Source organism: Podarcis bocagei, assembly GCF_964188305.1.
Source record: "Podarcis bocagei genome assembly, chromosome: 3".
Classification (NCBI taxonomy): Eukaryota; Metazoa; Chordata; class Lepidosauria; order Squamata; family Lacertidae; genus Podarcis; species Podarcis bocagei.
In genome coordinates this window covers 64,883,280-64,910,844 of record NC_138127.1, presented here as the reverse complement: position 1 = coordinate 64,910,844, position 27,565 = coordinate 64,883,280, and the positions used below count along the sequence as shown (strand labels likewise).

Here is a 27,565-nt window from a genome sequence, read left to right as displayed (position 1 = left end):
CAAGTTCTCTTTAGGTGAAGGCCATTGCCACTGCTGGCCACGCACTGAAGAACACTTTTTCCTTGCAGGATCACAGAGCACATGCATGGAGAACAAACAGCCACTGTGCACCCAGAGTTCCACTACAGCCCTTACAGGGCAAGAGGTGAGTATGGCCTCAGACACTACAGTCCTCCACCTACCTTCACGCATGGAGAGCCTGGAACAAACTGGCAGGGGAAATTGTCAGGTGGCAGTTTGTTCCAGGCTCTCCATGCATGAAGGTCGGTGGATTTCCTCACAAACACCCATGGTGTATCCAGGTCTAGGGACTATGTGTCCCAGCTGCTGATCATGGCTTATTACACTCTGTCTCCACCCTTTGCTCTTCACAGCCAACTATCCAACAGCTATGAGACCTACCCCATGCCCAGTTCCTTGCAGATCACGAGGAAGGCCCACAACCATGAGCCCTGGAGGTTTGCCAACCTATTTGCTCTACACAGGTTCCTCCTTGCTCCTGACCGGCAAAAGACTCTTTCTTTGACACAGTACATCTTCAACACTTGTCCCAAGGAGTCCTGTGCATCCTCTCTGTAGGCCTCTGGCCAAGGGAGGTATTTGGGTGCTATGTTCAGTTACCTTTCCTTCTTCCCTGTTGGGTGTTGTGATTAAGTATAGGGCAATGAGCTTATAAAGGGATTTGAACCCCCTGCTTGTAGGGATGCTTGAGGAAGTGCGCCAGCTGTGTCACTGCTGACTGTGTCACAGGAGCTCATGAAGCAGTATCATTGTGTATGTGTTGCACTGTACATAGGGCAGGCGGTTGTCCTGGAGATATATCCTCTATGTCACTACATCTGCTACCTCCATGTCTACATGACTTGGAGGTGCCACTGCTGCCATGGGCCATAATGTTACCCTATATGCTGAGGGAGTGGCATTTGCCATTGCTCTGTTGTTCGCTTTTAGAGCAGTTTATTTATTCTCTCCACTTTGGGGCTGAAGGTTTAAAAAGGCTGTTTTACATTATAGTTAGCTAATAAATGAAGTGTATGTAAGTTGGTTTAAGATCAAGTGTTAAATATAACTAGCACATCTCCATTGTTTCTATTCACATCAATAACACTTCACAAAGTCCTTATTTTCCAGCCATTTAGCTTAAAACAAGAGTGCCAACCAATTCTGGATACTGGTATGGGAAGCAATGTCCTTCTATTACTGTCCACTATTCAAAGAGGCATGACAGCTTCCTTCAAGTCTGGCAAACTAATGAGGATGAGGATGACAAATAGTAATTACACTGGAAGCATGCATGGCAGGCTGATGCTAAAATAAAAGAAAGACCCATTCCCCTTGCAATATGTCTTTCTCAAAGACTACGTTTATTGCCTACTTCAGCTTATGCATTCTATTCATGGTCATAGTAAAAAATATTGATTCCCTCCCCCATTTACATAAAGGTTCTGTGCAAAATTGAATATGACAGCCCAGACATCTACGTAATGGCCTTCCAGTAAGTATAAAAGCTACACAGAATAATCCGTCTCACAGAGAATACTAATGTCAGCTTTGATGCCTCTAGCAATGGTGTGTTCTGGGAGGGCAAAATCAGACGGGCTTGTGTGTATTTAATGACTGTTAAAAGAGAAAAACAAAAACAAAATGTTGGTGGCTTCATCACATACAGCCCCACTCTCCCATGCCATTGGCAATAAACTGATCTGTCATAACTGTTGTATTTGCAAATCCAGCCCTTCCTACATCTGTTAATAGAGAGACACAAAAACAGATTGTTTTCTTTGTTTCAAACAAAACAGGAACAGTGGGTGGTATTCACTTGTTATTCTACACAAACTAGAAGTACTTTGGACATTTAACCCCACCACATTTCATCCACAGTTATATTCCTCTGCCATGTCATAGTGATTGCCTGGGGTGGGGGTGGGGATTGAATGCACAGCACCAACTGATGGCTTTTGTGTGTGTGTTTTACCATAAAAATGACTTCACTAAAAGTGGCAGCTGTCATATGATGGATAAAATCCCCGTTCATAGTTTATCAGCATTCGGCATAAAAGGCTAACTGCCTTACATGCTAAGCATCAATGAACCATGCAGACTCATTACACGGCCCACCTATTTTTTGTTATGGTGCTTGCTTGATGCTTATCACTGTTGATTGTAATGATTTTTAATTATTGCAAGTGCTTTATTCCACCTGTCATTAGATGCTCTGAAGACCATTCAGTCAAAAAGCAACGTATGAGTAAGAAAGCTAAATAAATGACAGAAGTTTCAGATGTTCCAGTTATCAAGTAATAATTATAACCATCACATGAACACTGTAAGATGTGAAGTTACTCTCATGAAATTTGGAACTGCAGAATAGGTCCAGAGAACAAATAGTAAAGTGTTGCAGTTAATGATTCTCCATCATTCTATTATTCATTACTACTATTAATGGTCAAATATAATATAGATGAATGCATATCTGTAGTATCTGAGTCCTGTAATTTTGAGGCAGTGCTGTTTGTCATGCCGGGAAGATTTTTATAGAATTATTAGTTGATGAAGCAAACCATATGAAGAGTTAGACCACAGGTCAGTTCCACAGAAACAGATCTATAGAAACGTATTAACAATGTAAGAGAAATTTCTCTTAAAAAATAAGATGGAGTTATTGGTGTGAGCATAACTCTTGTTTTGTGCTGGCACATTAACAGCTTGCTTATTAACTTTCCTTGTCCATTACTGTGTGGATGGAATTCCAAGAAAGAAGATTCTGACTAAACATTAGGAATAACTTTCTGGCAGTAAGAGCTGTTTGACAGTGAAACAAACTTCCATAAGAGGTGAGAGACTCTCCTTCCTTGGAGGCTTTTAAGCACAGGTTAGATGGCCATCAGTCATGTATGATTTAGTTGAGATTCCTGCATTGCAGGGGCTAGATTAGATGGCCCTTGGGGGTCCCTTCAATTCTATGATTCTATGATTTTCAACAGTAATGCACACATCTCTCTCAAAAATTAGTGGAATGACATACACTAAAAAAAAACAACCTCAACTAAGACATTTATCCCATTAACTTCAACAGGTGTTTTCAACAGTATCTTGGTTGTGTCCAATGAGTTTTCTTCAGTCACAGTCAATATTTTATTTATTTATTTTTTGTTTTGTTTTGTTTATTACATTTTTATAACACCCTTATTCCGAAGATCACAGGGCGGTTTACAATATAATTTCATTTAGTTGATAGATTTGGACCCTCATGGCTTGGTGAGGGTTTATGATGAATGCCTTCTGAAACTTGGTCTCTCTCTCTCTCTCTCTCTCTCTCTCTCTCTCTCTCTCTCTGTCTCTCTTTGTATGTGTGTATGCATCTGTGCACATGCACCTAGTTAGAACTCCACATAATATTTTAAAGACTGCTACAAAAATATATCATCCTCACTAATATGAGTGTACTTGACTCCTTGAGCAAAACTGTATTTCAGCAAAATTAATACAACAAATATTCATGCTTATGAGAGCAGCATGCAAAATCTAAATAAAAAAAATGTTTAAGGTACATGGATAGAGCCACAGACCACTGAATTAATTCCTTTCACCTACATTTTGAACATGCAGCTGTATGACTTTAGGCATCCAATCCTTACTGTTGCAGTATACTACACAATGAATGATTGCTTTCCCAAATGTTTCAAAATGGAAGTGTCTGAATGTTTCTATGACACTTGGAACTCTATAATGTAGTGTTGAGTACCTGGGGTCAACAAGAGCTGAGAATAAGCTAAAAATCACAAAGTTGTAGATTTGGAAGGGACCACATGGGTAATCTGTAGGAATCTTTTGCCCAATGTGGAACTAAAACCCACAACCCTGAAATTAAGAGCCTCATCGTGCTCTACCAACTGAGCTAGAAAAAATTCACCTATAGTACAGGCACAGTGAATAACATCAAGTGTGAGGGTGATGGTGGCACCATTTATTCATCCAGATCCCCAATGAAATGAAGACCAGTAATGTTGCTGGTAGAAAATAAGGCTTGAAGAAGGTGACGTGTGGAAAGGAGTAGGGTGCAGCGGCTGGAAAATGGTTTTGGCCACTGTCCTCCTGGGTGGAATGTCCTTGCCAGAGAAGCCTGATTGCCCCTGGCTGGTGAGCAGCCAGATGGGCAACCCGTCAGAAGCATCTCCCAGGCTGAAGGGCATTTGGCATCTTTCACCGTCATCAACTCTCAGGGCAAAGGGCTGCTGCTGTTAGCTGCTCAGGCCCCCAATCAGGTAGAGGTTTGGGTTTGCTACTTTCAGACAAATTTCCTATAAATAACGAGGGAATATTCTTTTTTTGTTTACTTCAAAACTGTAAAGACTGCTCTTGGGTGAAAACCACTGGAGTTATCCTTATGAAATTTGGCAGAACTCACCCCCTCTGATGGCGCAAGGGTGCCTGCACACTTTATATCACTCTGCCAAAAAAACACCCTATAGCCTGTTCCCTTTGAAAAATATATTAAAAAAGAAAGTTACCTTGTACATAAATGCCTGTAATGTGGCAGGCTTACTCCACTCTCAAGGGCTACAATGCCTACAAGTTTTATGCACCTGTCAGAAAGAAAATTTTTATAGCCTTAAAAAATAATAATATCCACAGTGAATGGTGGGAGAGGAAGCTTTGTTTCCCCCCAAATTGAAGTTTATCTCAAATCACAAGCCAAACCATGCAGGCTCTGAAGTCTGAATCCCAAGCCCAGGCGTTCAAATCCAAATCACTGAATTGGGGTCTGAACTGAATCTGGTGGTTGTTGAACACCCCTAATAGAACTGCTTGATGTGTCACATTAGATATCCATAGGTGAGGGAGGGAAGATGAATCATAGAGCAAAGGGAGAAGTGAATGACAACAGATGTGGGAGCAGGAGGCAGTGGGTAATAGAAGGGGAGGGGCAGTTCTTTTCTTCTATATGAGGCACGCTTCTTCTTGCTGCTGCTGCTGCTTGCTCTCACAGCATCCCATTTTATAGGTATGTGATAACTTGCCCAAGGCCACACACACATGTGTGACTTGGATGGCATGGCACAACTGAGCTCTGCTTTGCCAAAACCAAGTCTAACTATCTATGGGGCAGCAGGGGCTCTGATGCAATTCTGTGTGTTTTATATCATTAGAAACCACAATTATGTTAACGTTACTACATCCAGTTGATTAAAATGGCCAATTGTAATTGGCCTAAGAAACGATTAAAATAAATGATGTGAAGTGGGAATCATGAGGCACCATCTTTGTAATATAAGCGTCAAAAGAAATGGGAGAGCCTCTCAGATAGTTATCCAACTACTTAATTTGGTCTGTTGCTTTTCGTGGAATTTCCTGTCAGGCTACATTATCAATACATGTTTCATGGAGCAATTTCTTTTTCAAGGGCCTCACTCACTCTTTTAAAAAGGCTGTTTTTCTGTGTCAGTCAGAACAATTATATTATATTTGTCTGTGTGCACAGAAGACTGATGGTGATTGAAAATGATTTGTATTTTCCACTAGAAGAATACAGCCCACAGCACGTTTCCTCAGAAGGGTAAACTGCAATGGAAGAATCATCTTCCATTTCAGATTATCTATCTGAATTCCACTGATGCACTTCTGTAAAAAAACAATGTAGCCAAATGTCAAACTCAAGGATGTTTTAATGCCATTACTGCTGCACAAAAATCAATAGTGTTAGCATGTAAAAAGCTTACTATTTGAGAAAAGTATTTCCTCCTTCCTATCTTCATTCTCCCTTTCTGTATCACAATTTTCCTGTAAACCTGATTTTTAGATATTATATCATAATAAATTGGGTTATGATCAGCCCGTTGCAAATCCTTATCCACTCTAACTGCTTTTGCCTCACAGAGAAGATTGTAAAAGTGAAAGAGGGTCAGGGTGGAGCTATATAAAACCTGTTATTCCTTGATATAATCAAGTTCTTGATATGAGCAACAACAGCTCTCTACAACCTAGTGCCCTACAACTCTCGCTATCTCTAACCATGAAAACATAAGAGGGAGAGAGATGTCCCTACGTCAAAAGCATGCCAAATTACAGGCAAATCAGTCCTGTGGCTTTTGTGTTAGGCCCCTTGATTGGGTGGGTGGGGCAAAGAATGGAAATGAATTCACTTTCATCTTCCAAGACACTGCACTGGGGTGTCTGCATAAAATTATTCCTTTGTGTAATAAGCTTCATTGTTCAGTCATGATAGAGACCTCTTTCCCCAGGTGATTTTCTTCATATGGAAAGTTTGAATTTTGGCAGACACTAGCCTGTAGTATTCTGTTTTGCTTTTGGTGTCTGAATTGCTGAGGCATCCCCAACCTGCGGCCTTCCAGATGTTTTGGCCTACAACTCCCATGATCCCTAGCTAACAGGACCAGTGGTCAGGGATGATGGGAATTGTAGTCCAAAACATCTGGAAGGCCAAAGGTTGGGGATGCCTGCTTTAACATTTATCTCCTGTTTGACCACATATGCAGCAGCTCAGCTGTTGATGGGAATAGATGGATGATAACATGTGATATCTTGGCTAAAACATACGCACGGGCTGTCCATATGTTTTCAGGCCAGGTTCAAGGTTCTTGTGTTGACACACAAAGCTCTGAAGAACTTGGGACCAATATAACCTAAGGAACACCTGAGCTCTTATATCCCAGCCTGATCATTGAGATCAACTAGAGGAGCACTGCTAGTTGTTCCCTGTGTTACAGAGGTCCTATAGGTCACCACTAGGGGTTGGGCATTTAGTGTTGGCCATCCCATGTTGTGGAACTCTATTTCAGCAGGCATCCTTTTTTACTTTCATGTATCTCTTGAAGACACACACACAAAATTGTCATAGTGCTGCAGAAGATCTGTTTTTAGTCCTTCAGGTTTCCCTTCATAATACCATAACTCACTGCAGTAGTTTCCCTTTGGGTTACAATTACCTCATACCTGGCACCATACCTGCCTGTCTCATACAAAAGGACACATTGAGAGCTGAAGTCATTATTCACAGCAGCCATTGCTTAGTGAAAAGTTAATGTCCTCATGCTTGGCCCAGGCTACAGAACAGTATAAGAAGCAATATATTACAACGTGGAAGAGATCTCTCCACAAAGATTATCAGGGAAAATGTTTGAAGCTAGAACATCAATTGATGAACTATTTGTATTTTAAAATAAAACGAATAAGTGCTTAGTCTAATCCTTCACATGGACATTGGACATGCAAGCACAAACTTGGAACCAACCTACATGTTATGCCTACATGTAGCAGGGAGATAAATGACTGGAGCACCCAGCTTAGCAACAACCCTTAAATGTAGTCATCTGGGGCTGTAAATAGGCTTTCAGCATGTTCATAGCCCAGGGCATGGAGAACCACAGAGTCAGGGGCCAAATTGAGACTTCAAGACCTCTCTAGCTGGCCCTCGGGGCCCTCCATTGATCTCACCTCCTATCCCAAGATCACACTGTAGAATCAGAGTTGGAAGTTAGCCTGGGGGTAATCTAGTCAGCCCCCTGCGATGCAGGAATCACATGTGGTTCCCCAACCTCACTGGCCATGCTCCACAAATTCCCTGAGTGCGTCTGTCTGGCTAGAATATGCCCTTAAACTGTGATGAAGTTCTACCTCTTTCTCCATGTGGCAAGCAAGAGGCAATGAGGAGAGAGGTAGGCAGGCATCCCCAACCTGTGTGTGTGGAAACCTCTGAGATGTGGCTGGAAATTTAGCTTACCTCTATAAACCTAAGAATCAAATCCAGGCGAAGGAGAAATAGCCCACAATTGCTTCCCTCCATGTTCCACTGACAGAAGCCTTGACATCAGCTGAGCATCAGACTGGATACAATTCAGCTTTTTAATATTTGCATACAGAATCTGTATTATACCACAGATACTTGAATGGACACTTGTAGCACATGAAGACAAATACTGTTAGTAAAGCAAATGTAAATTAAACGATGTATTCCAATATGATTCCATGCCATTCTGCTTTGACATAAGTCACCTCTCCCACCCACCACCCTTGGAGACAGTCATTCTGAAATTTTGCAGACAGTTCTGTTTTTAGATTTTCAACAAATTCTTCTATGTCCCCCAAAATAGAGCCACACAGAGCTCATGGTCAGTAGTGTAGAAACTGTTTATATAAGGAAGCGGAATTTCAAATTTGAGCTTAACAAATTTATCTTTTCCTTTGAGTCTTCCTTTGCAAATAATTTTATTTCCAGTACAGAGAAGAATAACGTCACTCTGTCTCTCCCCCCTCCCCCGCCAATCATAGGTTGTACCAGGAGATTTACCTTGATTTTTCTCTCTCCTTTGCCTCCTATGCTCTTTTTGATATTATTTATTCAGAACTAATAGGATTTGTCCAGTCTGGCTTTCAGGATGAGTCAGCAACCTGTCTCCATTTATCTATATGTTCCAAGCCTCTCTGTTTTCACAGAAGCTAATTACAAGATTGCAAGGAGGCTGCGAGAACCTCGGGTAAGGAGCAAAGGAGGGCGGCCAAAGAAGCCAAACAAATGTTTTAGCTTCCATAGTGTATGCTGAGGGAGAGTGTATGACAAGGCAGGCACTAAATACATGCTGCAAGATTAAACTTTTACAACAAGAACCATCGTATTTTGGGAAATATTCACTGAGAGAGACATAGCTAAATAGCACTAATGCTGCATGCTTGATTAATTCTGTGTCTATAGAGCATCCATATCCAAGAGGAGACTGTCTCCACATGGTACATGACCCGTGAGCAACAGCTCAGACATCTCACCACATATAAGGATGGGAATGAGAGTGAGGGGGACAATACTAAGGGATCCATCTCCTTTCTTCAACACCAAAAGATGTGAAATTGTGTATCTGTGGAGGACTCTAACCAGGAGCGGCTCATCCTGTTTCGCCACCTGAAGCGCCACTGCTCTAGCCTCCCTTACCTTGGTTGCATGGCAGTGCCAGCAATGGCAGCGAGTTCTGGTGAGATATTGCTGGAAGCTGCTGCTGGCACCACTTCTCTGCCAGAGGCAGCTACCTCAGCCCACCTCATGGACAGCCAGCCCTGACTCAATGCCTCTTTCTTGAGAGCATGATACCTAATGCTTGGTCCTATGCTTGGCTGAACAGAATTGTAAGAACATCCTCAGTATCCTCCTTTTCCTTGAGTCAAGGGGTGGATTCATGGAACACTTTCCCATGGAGCACCTCTGCAATACAGGAGATATCAGACCAGTCTTTAAAGGGAGCCTCACTGTGTGTACTGGAATCCCACTCACTGTGGTTGCTACTAGGGATGTAAAAGAATTCTGCCAAAAACAGAAATGGGAGCAGAAAGTATCTGTGTTTGCTTATTTGTTCCATACCTGGAACAGAAATCAACCCAGCAAATATGATTTGTATTCACTGTTGCTTTCAGTCTGCAAACATTATATGATTGATTACACCCCATCCCCACCATTTGAACTGTTTCTTTTGCATTTAAGTGAATGGGGTGGAATGACATACAGACGACATAACTTACACCATTTACACAATTTACATAAATTGATTAAGCTATGTAATTTCGCCACAGTGAGACTAATAGCATAGTTTTGGGTGGAAGACAAATTACCTCAGAATGGAAACAGTGCTGCATATATATACAAGGTGGTTTGGAAATACAAGGTGCAATAAATGCAAGGTGGATTGGAAAACAGTGCCTTCTCAAAACCCCAGCTGTTGCTTCACTTTAGTTGTCATTTACCAAAAGCACCCAAGTGTTGGGCTTCTCCTAATAAGCCAGCCTTCAAGGCACACAATATTCTGCACTTAGAAATGCAATTATTTGTAATGAAATGTCAAGGAATTTGAGCCATCAATCCTTTTGTAACTCAATAATAAAGTTGCAGACATTTCTGAGAGTAATGATGAATAATCTTGCCGCCTAAAGGTTAAAAAGATGCTGGGATACAACGGCACAACATAAAAATTCAAATAACAAAGTTGATTCCTAGGTTCCATGCACGCCAAGGCACAGTGATAATGTCCGAATATCGTCCTGAACTTAGGTACTAAAAACATACTTTGCTGGCTAAAGATTGGAGAGCTACATGTTGGGGGTTCTTTGGCTGTGATTCCAGCACTGCGGGAGATTGGACTAGATGACCCTTGGAGTCCCTTCCAACTCTGCAATTCTATAATTCTATGAAACAGGGCTCTCATTTACGGTGAAGAAGAGTTGCAGGACGTCTGCTCCAAGCTTTCCCCCTCCTTTTGTGCCTTGGGAAAAGAGTGGGTTGGATAGCAGACAGGGGAAACACCTCTGAAGTGTTTGAGAAATTTGATTGGAACACTCAAAGCCTAATTTATTTGCAGAGTGAACCAAAGGGAATTTGCACATCCCTGCTAACAAGTGCTCAGAGTCTGCTTAGTAAAGCTAGCTCCACGCTTGACTTCGGTAATAATCATTAAAGTTTCCTAGCATTACAGCAGTAAGTCAGTCAGCTTTATTGTGCATAGCTAAAGCCCTTTCCAATATAGAAAATATAAAATTTCCAACTTCAGCAGCAAAAATATAGAATGGAGGCTTAGTGTCACAAATAAATGGAAACAGCAAAGATTATAATAAAGACTATCCTCTACATTATCCTCAAGTATCTATCCATACTACAGTGCAATCTTAGCCCTAATTGTTCTCATTTTTTAAATCACAATCAAAGAGAATTAGATGTTTTCACTTAATTTCAGCTTCAAACAAATCCACAGAGGAAGTTTCAAAGGGAACACCCCTCCACCCAATCTAGATCTATTTCCTTTCAAAGATGGCCAGCCTTCCATCATACAAAGGTTAAATAGAACTGGAATAGATTCAGAAAGTAACTCAGCTGTTACCATTTGATTTGAACACCATCATCTTGCCTTTCACCCTGTAAATTAAATAATCCTCAATTTCAACCCTTTGATGACTATGACATAATGCCACTATATACGGTTTGAATCATCTTCTGGGAGATTTGATCTGATTTGAAAAAGGCATTCTGCAGTTTCTTAGAATGCTATAAATGGTCTATGCAATGAGATTCTTAAGTCCCTGTCTCAAATAATACTTCCCTTACTGCAAACCCTGCCTGCCCCTTTTGTTAATTGTGTAGTAGGGGAATCACCTGTCCCCATGTCAGTGAGTGTAAGAGGTGAACTGCATCACAGCAGATTTGTCCATATTGTTATAGGGCTGTGGGTGCTAAATGGCTGGGTTCAATAAATGTCATAATTTAACTAGACCCAGACATGGGTCTGATATCCTGTTTTCACACACATGTGTGTAATAGGTCATGTAACCTATTCAAAGCATGTGTGAAGGCTATTTCTCAGACCCTGTGTGCTGAGCAGGGTGCCAGCCATCCTTAAGTCCATGGAATGAACAAGTGTAAGACAAGTGTAAAAGTTAATTAACTCAGCCTAATTTCCTTTGAGGTGATGGCCTGGGGATAATGAGTCATTAGCACATCAAAGGAGTGTTGCCTTTGCGTTAGAAAAGCAGTGACAATGAAAGCTTAAGGGGGGAGGGACCAGTGTGATGCCAGCTGACAGGAGGAAGTTGGGAATTAGAGATGGCTGCTTTGCTGCTGAGCTGCAAGGCTGCAATGAGGGGAGAAACACAAACCTCTTTCAAAGTGATGCTCCGAATCCCCCTCTAGCTAGGCATCAGGTTGCATATATGTGTAAATAATCCATATATCATAAAGACACCAAAGTCTCCGCTGTGCCTCATTTTTCCAAAAGGAAGCACAGCCCCTGGGTTAGCTCGCCTGGGACCTCTGCAATCTCACACTGCTATAGAGATTGGGGTGGCTTGTAACAATATTATGGAAGCCTTATAGTGGAAAACATGCTCCATTTCTTTAACAAGCTTCAAAAGCAAATTGTTAGTTGATACGCTGTTTACATCTCTAATGGAAGGTGCACACAAATTAGGTTACAATATAAGACAACTAAGGGGAGTCTTTATTGCTGTCTCTGCTCCCCCACCCAACCTTCTATATCTCCAGCACCACTCCATTAAGACAGTCAGAACTGACTGCTTGCAGAGGGCTTCTCTCCTTCAACTTCCTGCACATCATCCAATTTGGTTCCCTCCATTTCCTTTTTCCTGTCTTGCCCTCCTTTCTCCCTCCAGGCCCTACCCTGAGACTCAAAGAATTATTTTTCTTGGGCTCACAGTGCAGCAGTCACATCCCCCCCCCCGGTCCTCTCTCTCTCCCCCGACATTCCTAGGGGGTGCAGGAGTGGTTCTGCAGCATCCACATAGCAATATGAGATTTAAATTGCCATTCTTGGCGTGCACATACATTTTGCTTGCAGTAACGGAGAGTTTGGTGCAAGAAAAAGCTAAAATAAGGTAATACAGATGGTCTGGCTCATGCATGCCTTTTGTTGTTGCCGACAGCTTGATACAAAGAAGTGGAGGTTTAATGAGAATAGAGATGTGAAGAGTTCGTAATACTTGTTCATATCTTATAAGCAGATTCATGAAAAGCACAGTGAATCTTTTGAATAGTCACCACTATTTTCTGATCAGGATTTGTAAGTGATGGAACTGCAAATAACCCAGGAAAATGATTCTTTCAGATGCTGGCAGCATGTCTATCCATCTGCATGCCACCCGCCTTATGCCAACCACAAAAATATGGATTGTATGAAGCACTTTAATCATATTTAAATTCATTTTTATAGCTATATATGCCCTTCTTTTGGAACTTTGTCCCACACTGTGTCCAGTGGGTCATGCTCATTAGAGAAAGAGGAACTTCTCATACATTTCACCCAGGAATATTGGAAATAAGTTGCAGCCACCTTTCAAGTGAAATGTGAATTTCTCCCAACTGTGTGAGAGTCTGGTGGTAATACAAATGGGGGATTAAAAGCTTTAGCTGGAGTCAAGCATAGTGTAAAAGGCACCATACAGATTTCCCAAAATAACTCTAGCCATGCATCTGGATCCTGACAATTCAACTCTCTTGCTCTGCTAATCCTTGGCTTTACTGAACACACTGCAGCTGATTTGGGGATGTGTATAAACAGCATTAGGAACTAGGTCAGTAGAATGAAGTTACATGCATCTTGCATACGTGTGTGATATAACAACTTCAGCTGTTATTAATGACTATGCATCAAAAAGCATTGGGGGGGGGGACTATTAAAATACACATTTTTCACTCTAACCAGATTGATCTTTGTAGACAAAAAATAAAAAGTTCTTTTAACTCCAGTATTGAAACCTGCAAACTTGCAAGGATCAGGGCCAGCCCACCCATGACACGGCATGAGGCAACTGCCTCAGCTGGCAGAATTCAGAAGCAGCAGGTTATGCTGCTGAGACCACTGCCACAGCTGCTGAGGCTTACTGCCAATAGACTGCTTCTCCTCCTCTAGCAGCCGCCCCTCTCCGGCCTCGGTGGCTTCCTGCTTCAGCTTCTGGTGGCGAGGATCTGCAAATGTTTCTCCTTGAGAAGAAGCACTTTCAGAGTCCCGTCACTCTCCAGAGAGGTGAGAGAAAAATCTATGCTTGGATGTCCCATTCATAAACGTGCACAGTAATCTTAAACTGCACTACTACAGCTACCCAGTAGAATTATCTGGTGAGTCCTGAAGCCTGGCTCTTGTCTTCTGTAGCTACACTACGCACTACACTATAGTTTCAAGTCACTATATATAGCCCCCCCCTCTCTCTCTCACACACACACACACACACTGAGCTAGTCCAGCTATATCAAGCCCCCTTTAAAAAGCAGGGATTAGAGGAGGCTTCCGTTTGTCAACATCATTCATTTTGGATCCTCAGACAAAAGAGATGGTTTAAAAGAAAATATCCATGCTATCCTTCTTTTCTCTCCTACCTAAACTGTTCAACCAGGAGGGAATGTTCAGCTAAGTGTTAGGAACAGTTCTGACTGGCTCTCTCTGTGTGTGTGACTTGGATTTGTTCTCAGCAGATACCTAGGCAGACAGAAGAGAATGCAATCCCAGTTTACAGCATCATGTGCCCTCATTTGAAAAGAAAAGAAAAGAAAAGAAGTCTCTCGCCTATATGTCTCCCGTTTCCTGGCAAAGCTGATTCTCCCTTGTTCTAATAACCCCTAAATCTGCTCTGCTTCATTGTTTCTCCCCTCCTTCATTTTTTTTTATTCTCCTCCCCTTTTCTCAAGGCACCTGTCTTCCCTCACAATGCTCTCCCTAGAAAAGAGGCTGTTTAGTTAACATTGCATAACATAAAACACAACATAAAGCAAATATGTCCCAGTATTTCCCGCACTCCTGGTAAAGGAAGCACCCAACGATTTTTAATCAGGCAAAAAAAAAAAAAGCAGGAATAGGACTTGACACTGTCTGAATTAGTAGCTCCACCTGCCTGGTGTGTGTGTGATGTGTGTGCTGGAGATTTATGCTGGAAGTGTGTGTGGCAATTCTGCAAATCAGAATGGAGTCTGACAGAAAAAAGCACCTTGCCTATAGCCAGATCTGGAGAGAAGTGGATTGGGGAGCCGAGGGTGATTGGAAAACTCCTGAGGTGGACGACAGGCTCAGCTCTGGAATTTCCCTCCCACAACTTTGAGTTTTTAATATGGACAAAAATTAATAATAAATATGTTACTGAGCAAGCCAGGCACCAGTTAAAAATCCAGCAATCATTGAAATGCAGGTTTATAGGTAAATAACAATATTCATCACCTATACTTGGTCACTGTTGCTTCTAAAATAATATGTGTCCTAAAAGCACAGGGAAGTGGAAGGCAAATAACTTCTGGCCTAGCCAGCTTAAGGCATTTTGGCACCTGAGGCAAACAAGAAAATGTCATATACACCCCCACCTGGTATTGAGAGGTAGACTGTTCCTGAACCTGGGGGCTCTATTTGTTTCCTACTGTAAACAGGGTTAGCATTGCAGCTTCGTGTAAGACAGAAGATTTGCAAAGTGTGTCTGGGGGGGGGTGTTATTTGGTTGCTTCGTGCTGCTCTAGATGGCCATGTGAAGGATTTGCCTGCCCTCTGGGGCTGTTGGATCCGACACTATTGTTGCCCTCCACACACTGTTGATGGAGAAGACCAGTGGTGTGAAGTATGCTTCCCTTCCACTCCCTGACTCCATACCCTGCACTTCAAGGGAAGCAATTCCCCCAACAGCAAGAATGACACTCCAGCCAATGATTTTTGCCCAGGAGGAGCATTCGTATGCCAGCCTCATCCACCGCTACCTTGACATGAGCAATGGTGGGATCTGGAGAAGGAGGTGCTTTGGAAGAGGCAGAAACTGCACATGGTGGCCGGCAACTGCCTTCTTCCTTCCCACCTCCTTTCCGAAATCATGATATATTGCCATATCACAATGTTTAGCTGGCAGTATATTACAATGTTGCAAAGCCGTTATTGCCCAGTCCTGTGGCCAGTCCTGGCAAGGATGGAATGGAAATCAGGTAGAAAGAAAGGTGTGGTGGTGGGGGGGACTGGAAGAAATTGATTAGTGATTAGATTAAGCTGAAGGAATTGGGGGATGAATAGCCTGGGTGGTGAAGCAGATAGATCAAAAGGGAAATTTTGACATTTCTCAAATAAATAAAATATCAGAAATGATGAGAGTATTACTGCCTACTCAATTTACTGAGGAGAAAAGCAGCAGAAAATTGGTTTGAACAATAGGCAGATCAATTTCTTCGAAACTTCCTAGGTTTGTACCTAATTCAATACACATTTGCCTTTTCAGGCTGAAATGAATGAAACTAAAGTTCTATTTAAGGGACTTCAAACAAACAGCCTTATTCTTATTTGCCTTTTAAGAACACTCACACTGACCTGCTTTGGGCGAACATATATTGGTATAATAAGCCAAATTATTTTAAATTTTTCTACAGCCTTTGGCCCTAATATGCACCTTCAAGGCATTTTATAAAAAAGGAAAATGCAAAAAAATCACTCTAAATGGAACATTATAATGAAAACAAAGTAAAAATGTACAATGTCAAATTGAAAACCATGGAAAGCAGGTAGAATAAAAATGTTTGCCTGTTTGCTTAAAAATCATCAGTGCAATCTTATGCTTGCCTACCCAGAAGTATAGACTTCAATCTCATACACACTTACCTAGAAGTTAAGTCCTGTTGAACACAGGACATACTTCTGAGAAAATCTGTATAGAATAACACTGCAATTATACCTGAACAGAACATTTGGTAACTGGAATATTCATCCAACCCTGCTTTTGTAAAACAACAGAGTAGTTTTACTGGCTATATATAATTATCTGGCTTACATTCACTCAGGAATCAAGTATCCTTACAAAGCAGTTATGAAGACATTTAAGAAATGTAAAAACAAAACAGAACTCTGAATTCTGGGAATGGCTAGAGAAGATGAAGAAACAATATAGTTGACTAATTCTGCCATCCAGTTGGTACATCAGCAACATGGAGAGGTGACTCATCTCATCATGAGAATGCCAATACTAGATGTTTATACAACAAACAAGTGCTTGCACATATTATTTTAAAATAAGTAGTTGGTCATGCTTATGGGTAGAAGAGAGGTTATTTGATCTGGCAAATATAACTTGAATTCCAGCATTTCCATTACTTCATCATGGAATATTGTTAGAGAGTACTAAATCTGCATCACAACAAAAGACACCCAATATCAAATGTGTGCTACAGGATCATCCAAGAACAATTTTGCAACACATTTAGAAGCTTCTTTGGTGATTTACCATCTGTCATGGGACCTTCATACAACTACTATGCAATTCCAATACAGTGGTACCTCGAGTTAAGAACTTAATTTGTTCTGGAGGTCCATTCTTAACCTGAAACTGTTCTTAACCTGAGGTACCACTTTAGCTAATGGGGCATCCCGCTGCCACGCTGCCACACAATTTCTGTTCTCATCCTGAAGCAAAGTTCTTAACCCAAGGTACTATTTGTGGGTTAGAGGAGCCTGTAATCTGAAGCGTCTGTAACTCGAGGTACCACTGTATTCCTTTTTTGTTTTGTTTTGTGCTTATCTGGGTCAAATTATGATTTTCACATTAGGCTGCAAATGTATAAACATTTATCTCAGAGTAATTCCTTACTAGACATGCATAGGTTTGCACTATTACAAACAAAATGAGAACAGACTGAAGGATATTTTCAATCATGATGAAGGTGAGTGCCAGTCCAAGACAAAGGGCAAGACAGCATCTCCCCTACTATCAACTGAGTCTTACTTCAACATTGGCACTGGCCTTCACAGCACCTGAATGAACAAGGTGCGGATGCAGGGCAGGGCATATGGTACACACAGCTCCAGCACTTGGCCATTGCTTCCCATTCCTCAGCATCCCCTGTCAGTGGTAGCCTCCTCACACTGCACAATAGTAAGGCTGGTCCTGTGAATTATCCACACCTGCTCTGTGAGATAAATTTTAGAACTAAACACCTCGCAATATTTCACTTTGGACCAGGAAAGCAATATATTAGTGTATTACCAGGAAAACGGTGCCTCTGATGCCCCCAGAGCTGGAGAAGGGAAAGGGAGATAATACAAAGAAGGGGAAAAGGACACATGTTGAGCACTCTTTACACATTGGTTGGCCACCTTCTCAAAGTATCTGGGTATGATTGCCGCAGCATACCCAGAGAGGGGCTGTCACCTTTTGAATTACCCATGTGTCCTCTTGAAATTGCAAGCCATGACAGGCAATATGGCTGCCATGGAGTGTGACATCAGGTTCCACAAGAGGGCTTCTAATAACTCTTGCTCCAGATGTGACTTGAAAGACACTGACGTAGCTAGAAGTAGTAGAGAAGAAGCCCAAACCAGCTAAATTGGCCAAGCCTGCCCACAGCAGCAATCCCTTCCGCAAGGTGTGTTGCACATATAATCAAGGAGCTTGCAACAGGGCACAATACAGATTCATTCATGGCTGTGCCTGTTGCCTCAGGCCTCACCCCCACACTTCCTGCAATAAGACCCACTTCCCCTTCCTTAGTTCCCAGGGCTTTGGCCCCAGGGCCCCATGTAAGAATACTGGTTTGTACACACCTATTGCCAGAAACAGAACCTAAAAATGAAACATTGTGCTCCTTAGGCCCATCCTTGATCAAACTAGGGGCCCTATATTCATTCCTTCATATTTACCCAGATCAGCAAGTCACTTAACCAGAAATCCGTCAGCGAGCATCCAAAAATCGCCACAAGAAAAAAATGAGAAAGAGAAGATTGCAGGCAGGATAACTGGTCTATTTGCTGCCCCACCCTTAAAGAAACTCCAGGTGTTTCCTTTGGACACTGTGTCCTAGAAGGCCCGGGCAAGTACCGGTTAATTCACCATCTGTTCTGTCTTAAAGGGATATTGGTAAACAATGCTATCCTCCACACACTATGATCAGGGTGGTATGCCTCCTCTGACCATGCAGAAAAGTTAAGGGCAGATGCCCTGGTGCCCTCAAGGCAGAGTGCCTTTTGTCTACTTCCTGTATACCCAGAAGATTTCACCTTTCTGGGCTTCAAATACAATGGCTACTCATATATCAATAAGGCCACACACATGGACTGCTCCTTTGTGTATGCAGCCTTCAAAACCTCTAGCACTTCTGGAACGGCACTGAAGAACAGGTAAGGAGTGCACCAGGTAACTCATTATTTGGACGGTTCTCCAATGATGGGGCCCACAGCTTCACTCCCTCCTAGCATCTTTTGACTCGTTAGTGACAGAATTTGGCATCCTATTGGCAGTAAGGCTGAGGGCCCTTCCTCTAAATTGCCTTACCTCAACATCAATCTGGACACTGAAGCTCAGAACTCCTGCTTCCCTGAGTCTAAGCCCGGGGCCTCAGAGATCACAGTTGCTACTACAAAGGAAGGCCACTCTACACAAGGTGCAGTCCCTCATGGGGCACCTTAACTTTGTCTGTTTGGTAGTGGCCCCAGGCAGGGCCTTCTACACTTGTTTGGCCCCCATTACTGCTGGAGCACTTGCTCCTCACCACCACCTTAGGATAACTCAGGGGATTAAAGGACCTGAAAGTGTTGTTGGCCTCCTTCAAGCATACAATGTGGTCTCTGGCAGGACCTACACCAATATTTATGATGAGACTTGAGGTATACTTCAAGAGTTCTGGGCCTGGGTCCACAAATATATATACCATCAGCTTGTGAACACAAATTACAATTAAAAGAAAAAAGACCTATGCAGTCTCATATACTGCTGAAAAAATGTGGATACAGAGACAGATCTGCATCGAATACATATGAGAAATACACCTTACATGACAGTCTTGCTGTTGTGGTATTTCCTACTTGACAAAAGAGAGATTGAGCATGCCTGCTGTGCAAATCCTTCCTACAGCTTCTGCAGGTCACAGTAAGATTAAAGATGTAATTCTCCTTGAAAGGGTCCTAAATAGCTTCCTCCATTTATGTAAATGAAGTGGGATGACCTTGGTTCACAATTTTAAAATGGCATATGAAACAGAAAAAGTTCACCCACTTAATTAAAATTCAAATAACAAGGCTCTCCCGCCCATGACAATCTGTTAATGACAAGGTAAAAAAAGAAAATATAAGCACTCAAATATTTCATCCCAAGATGGTTGTATATTCAGATACTATGACAATATGCTGCTAAATATAGCATAGATGCCTAGCATAACAGTGTCATCTTCCAGTTAAGTAATAAATTTTATGATGAGAGATCAAGAAATTATTTATATAGCAGAGTCATGTATAAGTTACAACACAGCAAGTGATCATTTAAAAATGGAGGCTAATTTGAACAAATTAAATAACATCAAATTGAAATATTAGGAAATATCTCAGCTTTAACAATTATACTTTAAAATACTAAAACAATGGTCAAGCTTCCAAACAAAATAACATTTTCAAGGAATCCGGACCTTGGCAACTACATCCTAGGTTGCCTGCCAAATATGTAGAGTTGGTCCACACCTAATGCTAAAACAAATGATGCACAACTTTGTGGTCTCCTAGAGAGAAGATCACGGTTGCTTTGCTCCTCCTGCACTGCTGTGAGCTAAGCCATGGTTTGGGTCAGTGTGTCATTCAAACCTGGACTCACCCAGACAAACCATTTTAAAAAAATAACATTTTTAAAAAAGTTAAAATACAGCTTTGTCCACTGCCATAATACCACAGAACAATCAGACAAACCATGAGGTGTTACCAAAGTTTGTTCTGGAGGAGTAAAACAATAAGTCCAAGTTCAGATGATTTAATAAGCCAAACCATGGCTTAGCTCAGAGCAGCACAGCAGCAGAATAAATTGGAAAGGAGAGCAGTGACAACTGTCTCCCCTCTACAAACCTGTGTATTTGCACCAAGTTACATGAAACCAGCTGATAGTGTGCAGTGCAATCCTACGTATCTTTATTCAGAAATAAGTCCCATTGTGTTCAGTGTAGCTTACTGCAAAATGTTGCATCCTACAAGTACTTTATAATTTTATCTGGTTCAAATATTGTTCCCTGTCCAAAATGTTCATGTGTGGAGGAGAAAAACCTACGAACACATAATTATTATTTTTTTAATCATTATATATGTATGGCCATTGCCTTTTAAAGAGCATCTCATTGGTATGAAAATTCAATACTCAAGTTCACACTGCTATTACTGAGTCACGTTCCTGTTCACAGTTATGCATGGATCTGTCACAATGATTTTAAGCATAAGCCTTAAGGTATACACCTTCCATTAGATTGTTAGTGCAGAGCAAGTAAGCGGTTGGTTTTGCCAATCCCAGGAAAATAAACAAGGCAGAGCAAAGCAAGCTGTAGTTACACATTCCCCTTTCCTTAGGCCCCAGCATATTATTGTGTCTTGACTGTGGCAGAGAGGAAACAAGGAATACAATCATTAAAGCAGGACAAGACAATAAAAGAGAACAGCAAGGTAGCTCTCAGCCACTACAAACACGGGAGGAAGCCCTCTGCTCTTGCTGTTTGTTTCTGAGGCTTAGCTCTCAATACATCTTATTAAATGTCTTTATTTATTAATTAAATTTCTATACTGCCCTTCATCTGAGGATCGCAGGACACTTTACTATATCAAAACACAGAAACACATACCATAGTAACAAACAAAAACAACACACACCGGTTTAAAAGGCCATAGATTGTTTAATTAGCCACAGGCCTAGAAGAATAGGAATGTTTTTGCCTAAAGATAAGCAATGAATATGCCAGGTAAGTCTCCCTGGAAAGAGCATCCTACAAGCCAGGGAGCCACCATAGAAAAGGCCCATTCTCATGTTGCCACCCTCCAGACCACTCTGTGTCACTAAGACCACCTAAGCCTCAAATGACAGCAATGGATCTAAAAGCACCATCAAGCTGTGAACTGGCACCTTCAGAGGGAGTGTAACCCCATCAAAAGTGTAACCCCATCAAGGAAACCTCCCATTCACCCTGTCTAAGGAACCACCTACTTACAGTGCGTCAATCTGATCTAGATTGAGCTTCAGTTTGTTGACTCTCATCCAGTACATTATCGAGGCAAGACAACAGTTCAGCAAAACCGCAGCCACACCTGCAGATGTAAAGGAGAGGCAGAGCTGTGTGTCATCAGCATATTGCTGACAACGTTAAACAGCATAGGGGATAAATTGGAACCCTGAGGAACCCCACATTGAAAGCTCCACAGGGCCGAAGAGCACTCCCAAAGCTCCCTCTGGAAACTACCATCCAAGTAGGACCAGAAACACAGCAAAGCAGGGCCACCCACTCCTAACTCTGCTTAAAAACATCCAATGAATGCGGTTCCACCACCTTATGAGGGAGTCTGTTCTACTGTCAAACACCTCTTACCATCAGAAAGTTCTTCTTGATTAGGGGAAAGTCTTTAGCAAAAAAATGTGTTTATTAGGCAAGATGACCAATGTTTGTATATTAGGAGAAATTCGCATTAAAATACTAGTGCCCTTTTTAAAAATAAAAATAAAATAAATTCACAAACTGATATGAAAATGAAGAGAACTTAATTTAAGATTGGGGGGGGGGGGAATGGGAAACAGTTAAATGAAACTGACAGAATCATCCATTCCTATACTGGCTAAGTTCTGTCTCTACTGCCAGAGGAAACATGCCTCAGAATACCAGTTGCTGGAAATTGCAAGTGGGGCAACTGCTGTTGCATTTATGTCCCATGTGAGGGCATCTGCCTGGTCATGAAGAACACAATGCTGGACTAGATGGGCCTGTGGGTCACCCAGTAGGCTCTTCTCATGTCATTATGTTATGAGCAGGTTTTAAATTGTCAATTTCATTTGCCACATTAAGGGTTACTACAGGTTGATGTCTTGTTTCTCCGAGAATTGAAAAACCTTAGTCGGAAGTCCTTTCAAGCACCTTCAGATTGCTTCAAGTATCCCATTTATACTACTTTTTTATTAATTCTCCTAAAATTGCTTTTCAGCTCTTCACATAAACTCTCCAAAATTTATTCTCTTGCGAAGCGAAAGATTCAGAGTTCATACTGCAGGTCTTATGTGTAAGCTGTTAATGCTTTGAGAATACTTTTTATGGGAAAGATATATAGCAGGATGACATGGAAAGTAAACTTGCTTGAGATAGTGTTGTGTATATCTACTATCTTTGACAATCTGAAGGCTTTACTCAACCTTCATTTGACATCTTGACATCAAATTTCAATTTCAAACTCAAATCAGTTGGCATTCTACTTACAGTGATATTAAAACACTTGCTATATCTTACATTAATGTTATTTATTTGGCTGACAGTTCCAAGTTTTAGATTTTCTTTTTTTAAAAAAAAAACATTTAATTACTTGATGAAATGATTAAATAAAATGTTACGGTCTCAATGCAAATGATAATTTGATTCCCTGAAGCTAGCATCTTCTATTAAATACACATGAGTTATTGGGGGGGGGGATTAATGCAGAAACAGCCACTGAATTATACGCAGAATGTTACAGTTATACATCACCACGTACAATGCTACGAGCTTCATTCAGGGAAACTCACACACCCAAATTTGTTTGAAACTTAAACCTAGATAAATAATTTGGAGATTTTGTTTCACTCAACCAACTAAGTTTGTAGGAAATGAAACAATCAAGGCAATTCTGCATTTTCAAGTTGTACACTACTTTTCTTTTAGACAGGAAATCTGAGGATGACTTCTGTGGAACTCAAGAGCTTAACAAGCCAAGGGCTTGTACAAAACATTTGCACAAGTTATTAGATAAGAAACATGAGGATCGTGTTATAATGCAGACAAGATTTGAACCCCTTCATGAATTAGAATTGTATTTTTAAGATGCAGTTTCTGCTCACCGTTTAGGAGAATGTTTCTTACTTCCTAAATTAACATTATCAATCAGATTCCCAGTATCTGCCTTTGTAATTCTTTTCATGATAGAGGAAAAAGCATATGGTGAGACCCTAAATAGCATGACGATCTTTATAACATGTGAAAATAAACCTCTGAAGTGGCATTAGACCCTATTATTTTGTCATTAAACTCACATTAAGAAGTTCACTTATGTTTGGTGCAGTTTCTAAATTTAGACTTGGATTTATTTGTATTTTAACTGAACTGGAAATCTTGGGTAAGGAGACACTGAGTTTTAACTGCATGATTTTATCAGGTGGGGGCGGAGAAAGAGTGTTTATTTTAAAGCACTTCAGATCATGTCCCCCTTGCTCTCTTTTGTTCTCAAAGCATCGCCAAGAATAACTGAGGATACAATTCAGTACAGTTTCAGAGTTTTGGTGGGGATGGCAAATATATAACTGAATTATTGCAGATTTAGCAAACAAACCAATATCTTCTCTGACACTGATATAACAGAAATGCTAAGACACACCTTCACATATTGGTAGGTGTATTAAGATAAATCACCAAGCTTAATTGAGACTTTGCAGAATTCATATTATTGTACAAAAAATAACGGTGAAGAACAACTTAATACAATACTTAGTAACCACATTTTGGTCCAAGTTACCCAAGCTATTACAGGAACAAGTCCAATATCTGATAGCAGTTTCATTTTATATTGTGGTATACATATAACCCTAAGATATTTGTGCCACGAACCAGTTCATGAATGTTTTTATATGTTTCATACCTTATATGGCACTCGCTGGTGTTTACAATGTGGTGAAAGAGTAACTGAACAAAAAAGACTAAGTTAATAGCCACTGGCATCACCTTTAATTGCAGATCTGAAGATGGAATTAAAAGATTGTGTGTCCATTAAAGTACATCATGTCCAAGTGGTTTTGGACTCTTATCCAGTGCTCAAAAACACTGGCCGTATCAAACATGTTGCTTCCAGAAAGGGATAATATTTTCATTATAATTTTAATCTATTCTCAATACAGTCATGCAATCAAAGCATTCTTAACACAAAAGACATGTTTAAGAGACCTTTCATGTAATTTGTGAGTGGTGCTCCTTGCCAGGGACATATTGCACCAGCTGCCTATAAGCCCCTGAACAAGTTTTAAGATATGATGTCCTAAGCAACTCTGGGCCAGGTTACCTGAAATATCATTTCCCTCTGCCCTGCAATCGAGTTAACTTTGCTATGGCCTTCTGATGATTGGTTTGTGGTAACAGGTTATTTCACTGGTGGTACCAATGATATAGAATGCTCTCCCTGGTGAAATACGTGAGGCCCCATTCCACTGTCTCTTGAAGACATGTCTGTTTAGACAACTCTAATCTCCTGACTTGAAACGCCTGCCTTAATTGTTTTAATTGCTATTTTGACTGTTTCAATTGTTATGCTGCTCTAATCAACTTGTTTATTGTACATTTTAATTGCAGATTTTAACGTTTTGTTGGAATTGTTTAATTTTGCATTTTAATTATATGTGGCTATTTTTTTATAATTGTTTTTACACTCGGACACAGCTTAGAATTCATTTGGGCAAGCAAGAGGTATATAAATAAATAACAACAATAACAATGATTTGATTGGGGGAAATAAAACAATTCAAATGCTTATGTGGAAAAGCAAACATGTTAAACAAAAAATGCCCAAATAAGCTAGATACATTTAAGGAATGCACCATGCTAGAATTGATTATGAACTAGAAAGAAAGAATAAATAAGCAGAATAAAAACTAATCAGAAATACCTTTCATTCCTGAAAACTAAGTAGAGAGTCTATTGAAGAATAGCTGATATAAAAGGTCTACAGTTTTGTTTTCCAAGTCAGACTAACTCTGCCATCTTTATCCTACATTAGTTCCCTCGTTTAGTATGCATGTATTGTCCAAATGAGAAGACGAATTAAGCATTGCAGCTATTATAGCATGTGATCTTCACTTGCAATTTTCAAGAGCTTTTGATAAATAGGGTTGCCTGAACATGAAAAAAGGATATGTGAGTAGAATATATAATCTCTTTAGAAACTGATGGCCATTTTTTCAATGGTTAATTTCTGAGTATGAGTGGGCCTAAAGCCATCAGGCAGCAGCAAACCTTTTACAAAAGCACACACCTAGTTTTCTTGTAAATCTTATTTAATTTCTTTATAGAATTATATATATTACCACTACTACTACTACTACTACTACTACATTTTCATCCCACCTTTCCTCCAAAGAGCTCAGGGTGGCATACATGGTCTTCTCTATCTGCTCTATCTGCCAAAACCCTCTTGTCTTCACAACAGCTCATCCAATAATTTGCCACAATCATTTGTTGTCTTGGCTAGGTCACAGCAGGAGTGGGGTTGGCTATTCTCCAAGCCTAAACCATGCCCATCCTCCTGTTCCCACGGACCACCTGAAAACCAATAAAGGCCTTAGATTTTTCTGCCTGCTTCGCCTGTAGCAATTGTAATGTACTATGCTAGATACTGTATGATTTTTCTATTGTACTTTTACAGACATGCCACAGACCACCTGAATGGATTTTATAGACTACTGGTGGTTCATGGACTACGGTTTGGGAACCCCTGACCTAGGCAGCAGTTATGCTTGCTTGTTACTAACTTCAGCTGGTTGGCTAGCTGCCTCACCTAGTCACAAGAGGCTGGATGTATATTCATCAGGGATAGGTAATATTGGATTCCCTGCATTGGCAGGGGGTTGGATTAGATGACATCTGAGCCCTGTCCAGTTCTGTGAATCAATCTGATAATGAGACAGATGGTCAACTAACACATTCACATTAAACACATTTACTAGGGTGGAAGTCCCATTGACCATGATACTTACTTCCAAGTAAGCATTCATAGGATTAAACTGTTAATTTCTCACTTGTAAGACTGCAAAAAATAAAGTAATAATATATACAATTAAAAGTGTCTGTTACATGCCTAAATATTGTGAGCTCACAGGAAAAGCAGCTGTCTCTTAATTTTGTTTCTTTGTCCACTCATTGTTCTGGATAATCTGAGACTGTATTGTTTCCATTTCTTAGAACAGTAAAGTGCCTGTTTTTCTAGAAAAAACATTTGACATTCAATATTTTTTTTTTTACTGCTGAAAGCAAATAATCCACTTGAATGCTTTATCGACTAGCTATATTGCGAGAAAATATAAGACCTCTTAGAATCATATGAAAACTATATCATATTCTCTGGAATTTATGGGATTTTTTAAAGAGACAGAATGGGAGATTTAGATTTAGCATTATATATAATATTTCAACTCCAAGTCCTTCTCAGTAGTGCAGTAGGTTGCCAAAGGAGGGTGGAAAATGTTCTTACTTGGAGGGTTTCTAGGAGAGTTTGGGTAGACATCCGTCAATGAATCTTTTGATATGGACTATATTGTTCCATCTTAAACATAGCTAGGACATCTCAACCCATCTGGCCCCCTCCTGTACATGTGTGTTTCCCTGAAATGTCATGTCCCACCTTTCTTCTTCACATTTCTATGGTGCTGGAAATGTGGGGTGTGGGGAATGGAGACACACAATGCAGAGGAAACCACACACACTGTGTAGTTATAAATTACTGCCAGAGCACTTTTCATATGGGGAGGCCATACTGGCAGAATCATGCCAAGAAACATTCAAATGACACACTGTAGAATTACTATATTGTTCAAAATTATTCAGTGTGGTAGAAATGTTCACACATGCAATAAAACACAGGCATGAAAGCTTGAAACAGCTTGTTCCATCCTTGCTCCCCTCGTTACAACAAAATGCATTCTATCACTTATTGCGCTTATTAAGTTGCCCTTATTAATGCTATTTTGGGAACCATCGTCATTTGCAATCCAAATCTTATCACACTGAAAGTTACGGTTATTATTAATAGGAAAAGCATTTTCACTTCTCCCAAACTAAATGTTTCCTTTCATACGTGATTTGGTCGTGCCCTGTTCTCTGTGCACATCAGATGCAGGAAATGATTGCTTAGGGAACACACAATGCAAGAAGAGGAAGAGGAAAAGGCTTATTGTGGAAAAGTAAGCACAGAAAACACAAGATTAATGGGGGACATAGCACTCCTCTGCCAGCCTACTAAGCTGGCTGTCCTCCCTACAGAATGCAGGAGAAGATATTCAGAAAGCCAAAGTACTCCAAGCAACTCTGCCAATATAACAATCA

The 27,565-nt window shown here is 40.7% G+C and overlaps 2 protein-coding genes across 6 annotated transcripts in view; one reads left to right on the top strand and one right to left on the bottom strand.

Annotated features, from left to right (window-relative positions):
* Positions 1-23,724, top strand: part of LOC308583816 (uncharacterized protein) — an 81,638-nt gene extending 57,914 nt beyond the window's left edge. The window contains exons 4-5 of one of the 2 annotated variants that reach the window (XR_014006416.1): positions 69-145; positions 375-1,946. Coding sequence is in view for 1 of the 2 variants with exons in the window: in XM_081188162.1 (XP_081044288.1) it covers positions 69-145; positions 23,147-23,304 (235 nt within the window). In the remaining variant the exon portion in view is untranslated. Of the gene's footprint in view, positions 1-68; positions 146-374; positions 1,947-23,146 lie in introns of those variants that run through there. The other variant, XM_081188162.1, reaches the window with a different exon arrangement.
* The window catches only part of CHRM3 (cholinergic receptor muscarinic 3), a 228,594-nt gene that overhangs the window by 35,431 nt on the left and 165,598 nt on the right, over positions 1-27,565 (bottom strand). The gene's annotated exons all lie outside the window — the stretch shown is intronic.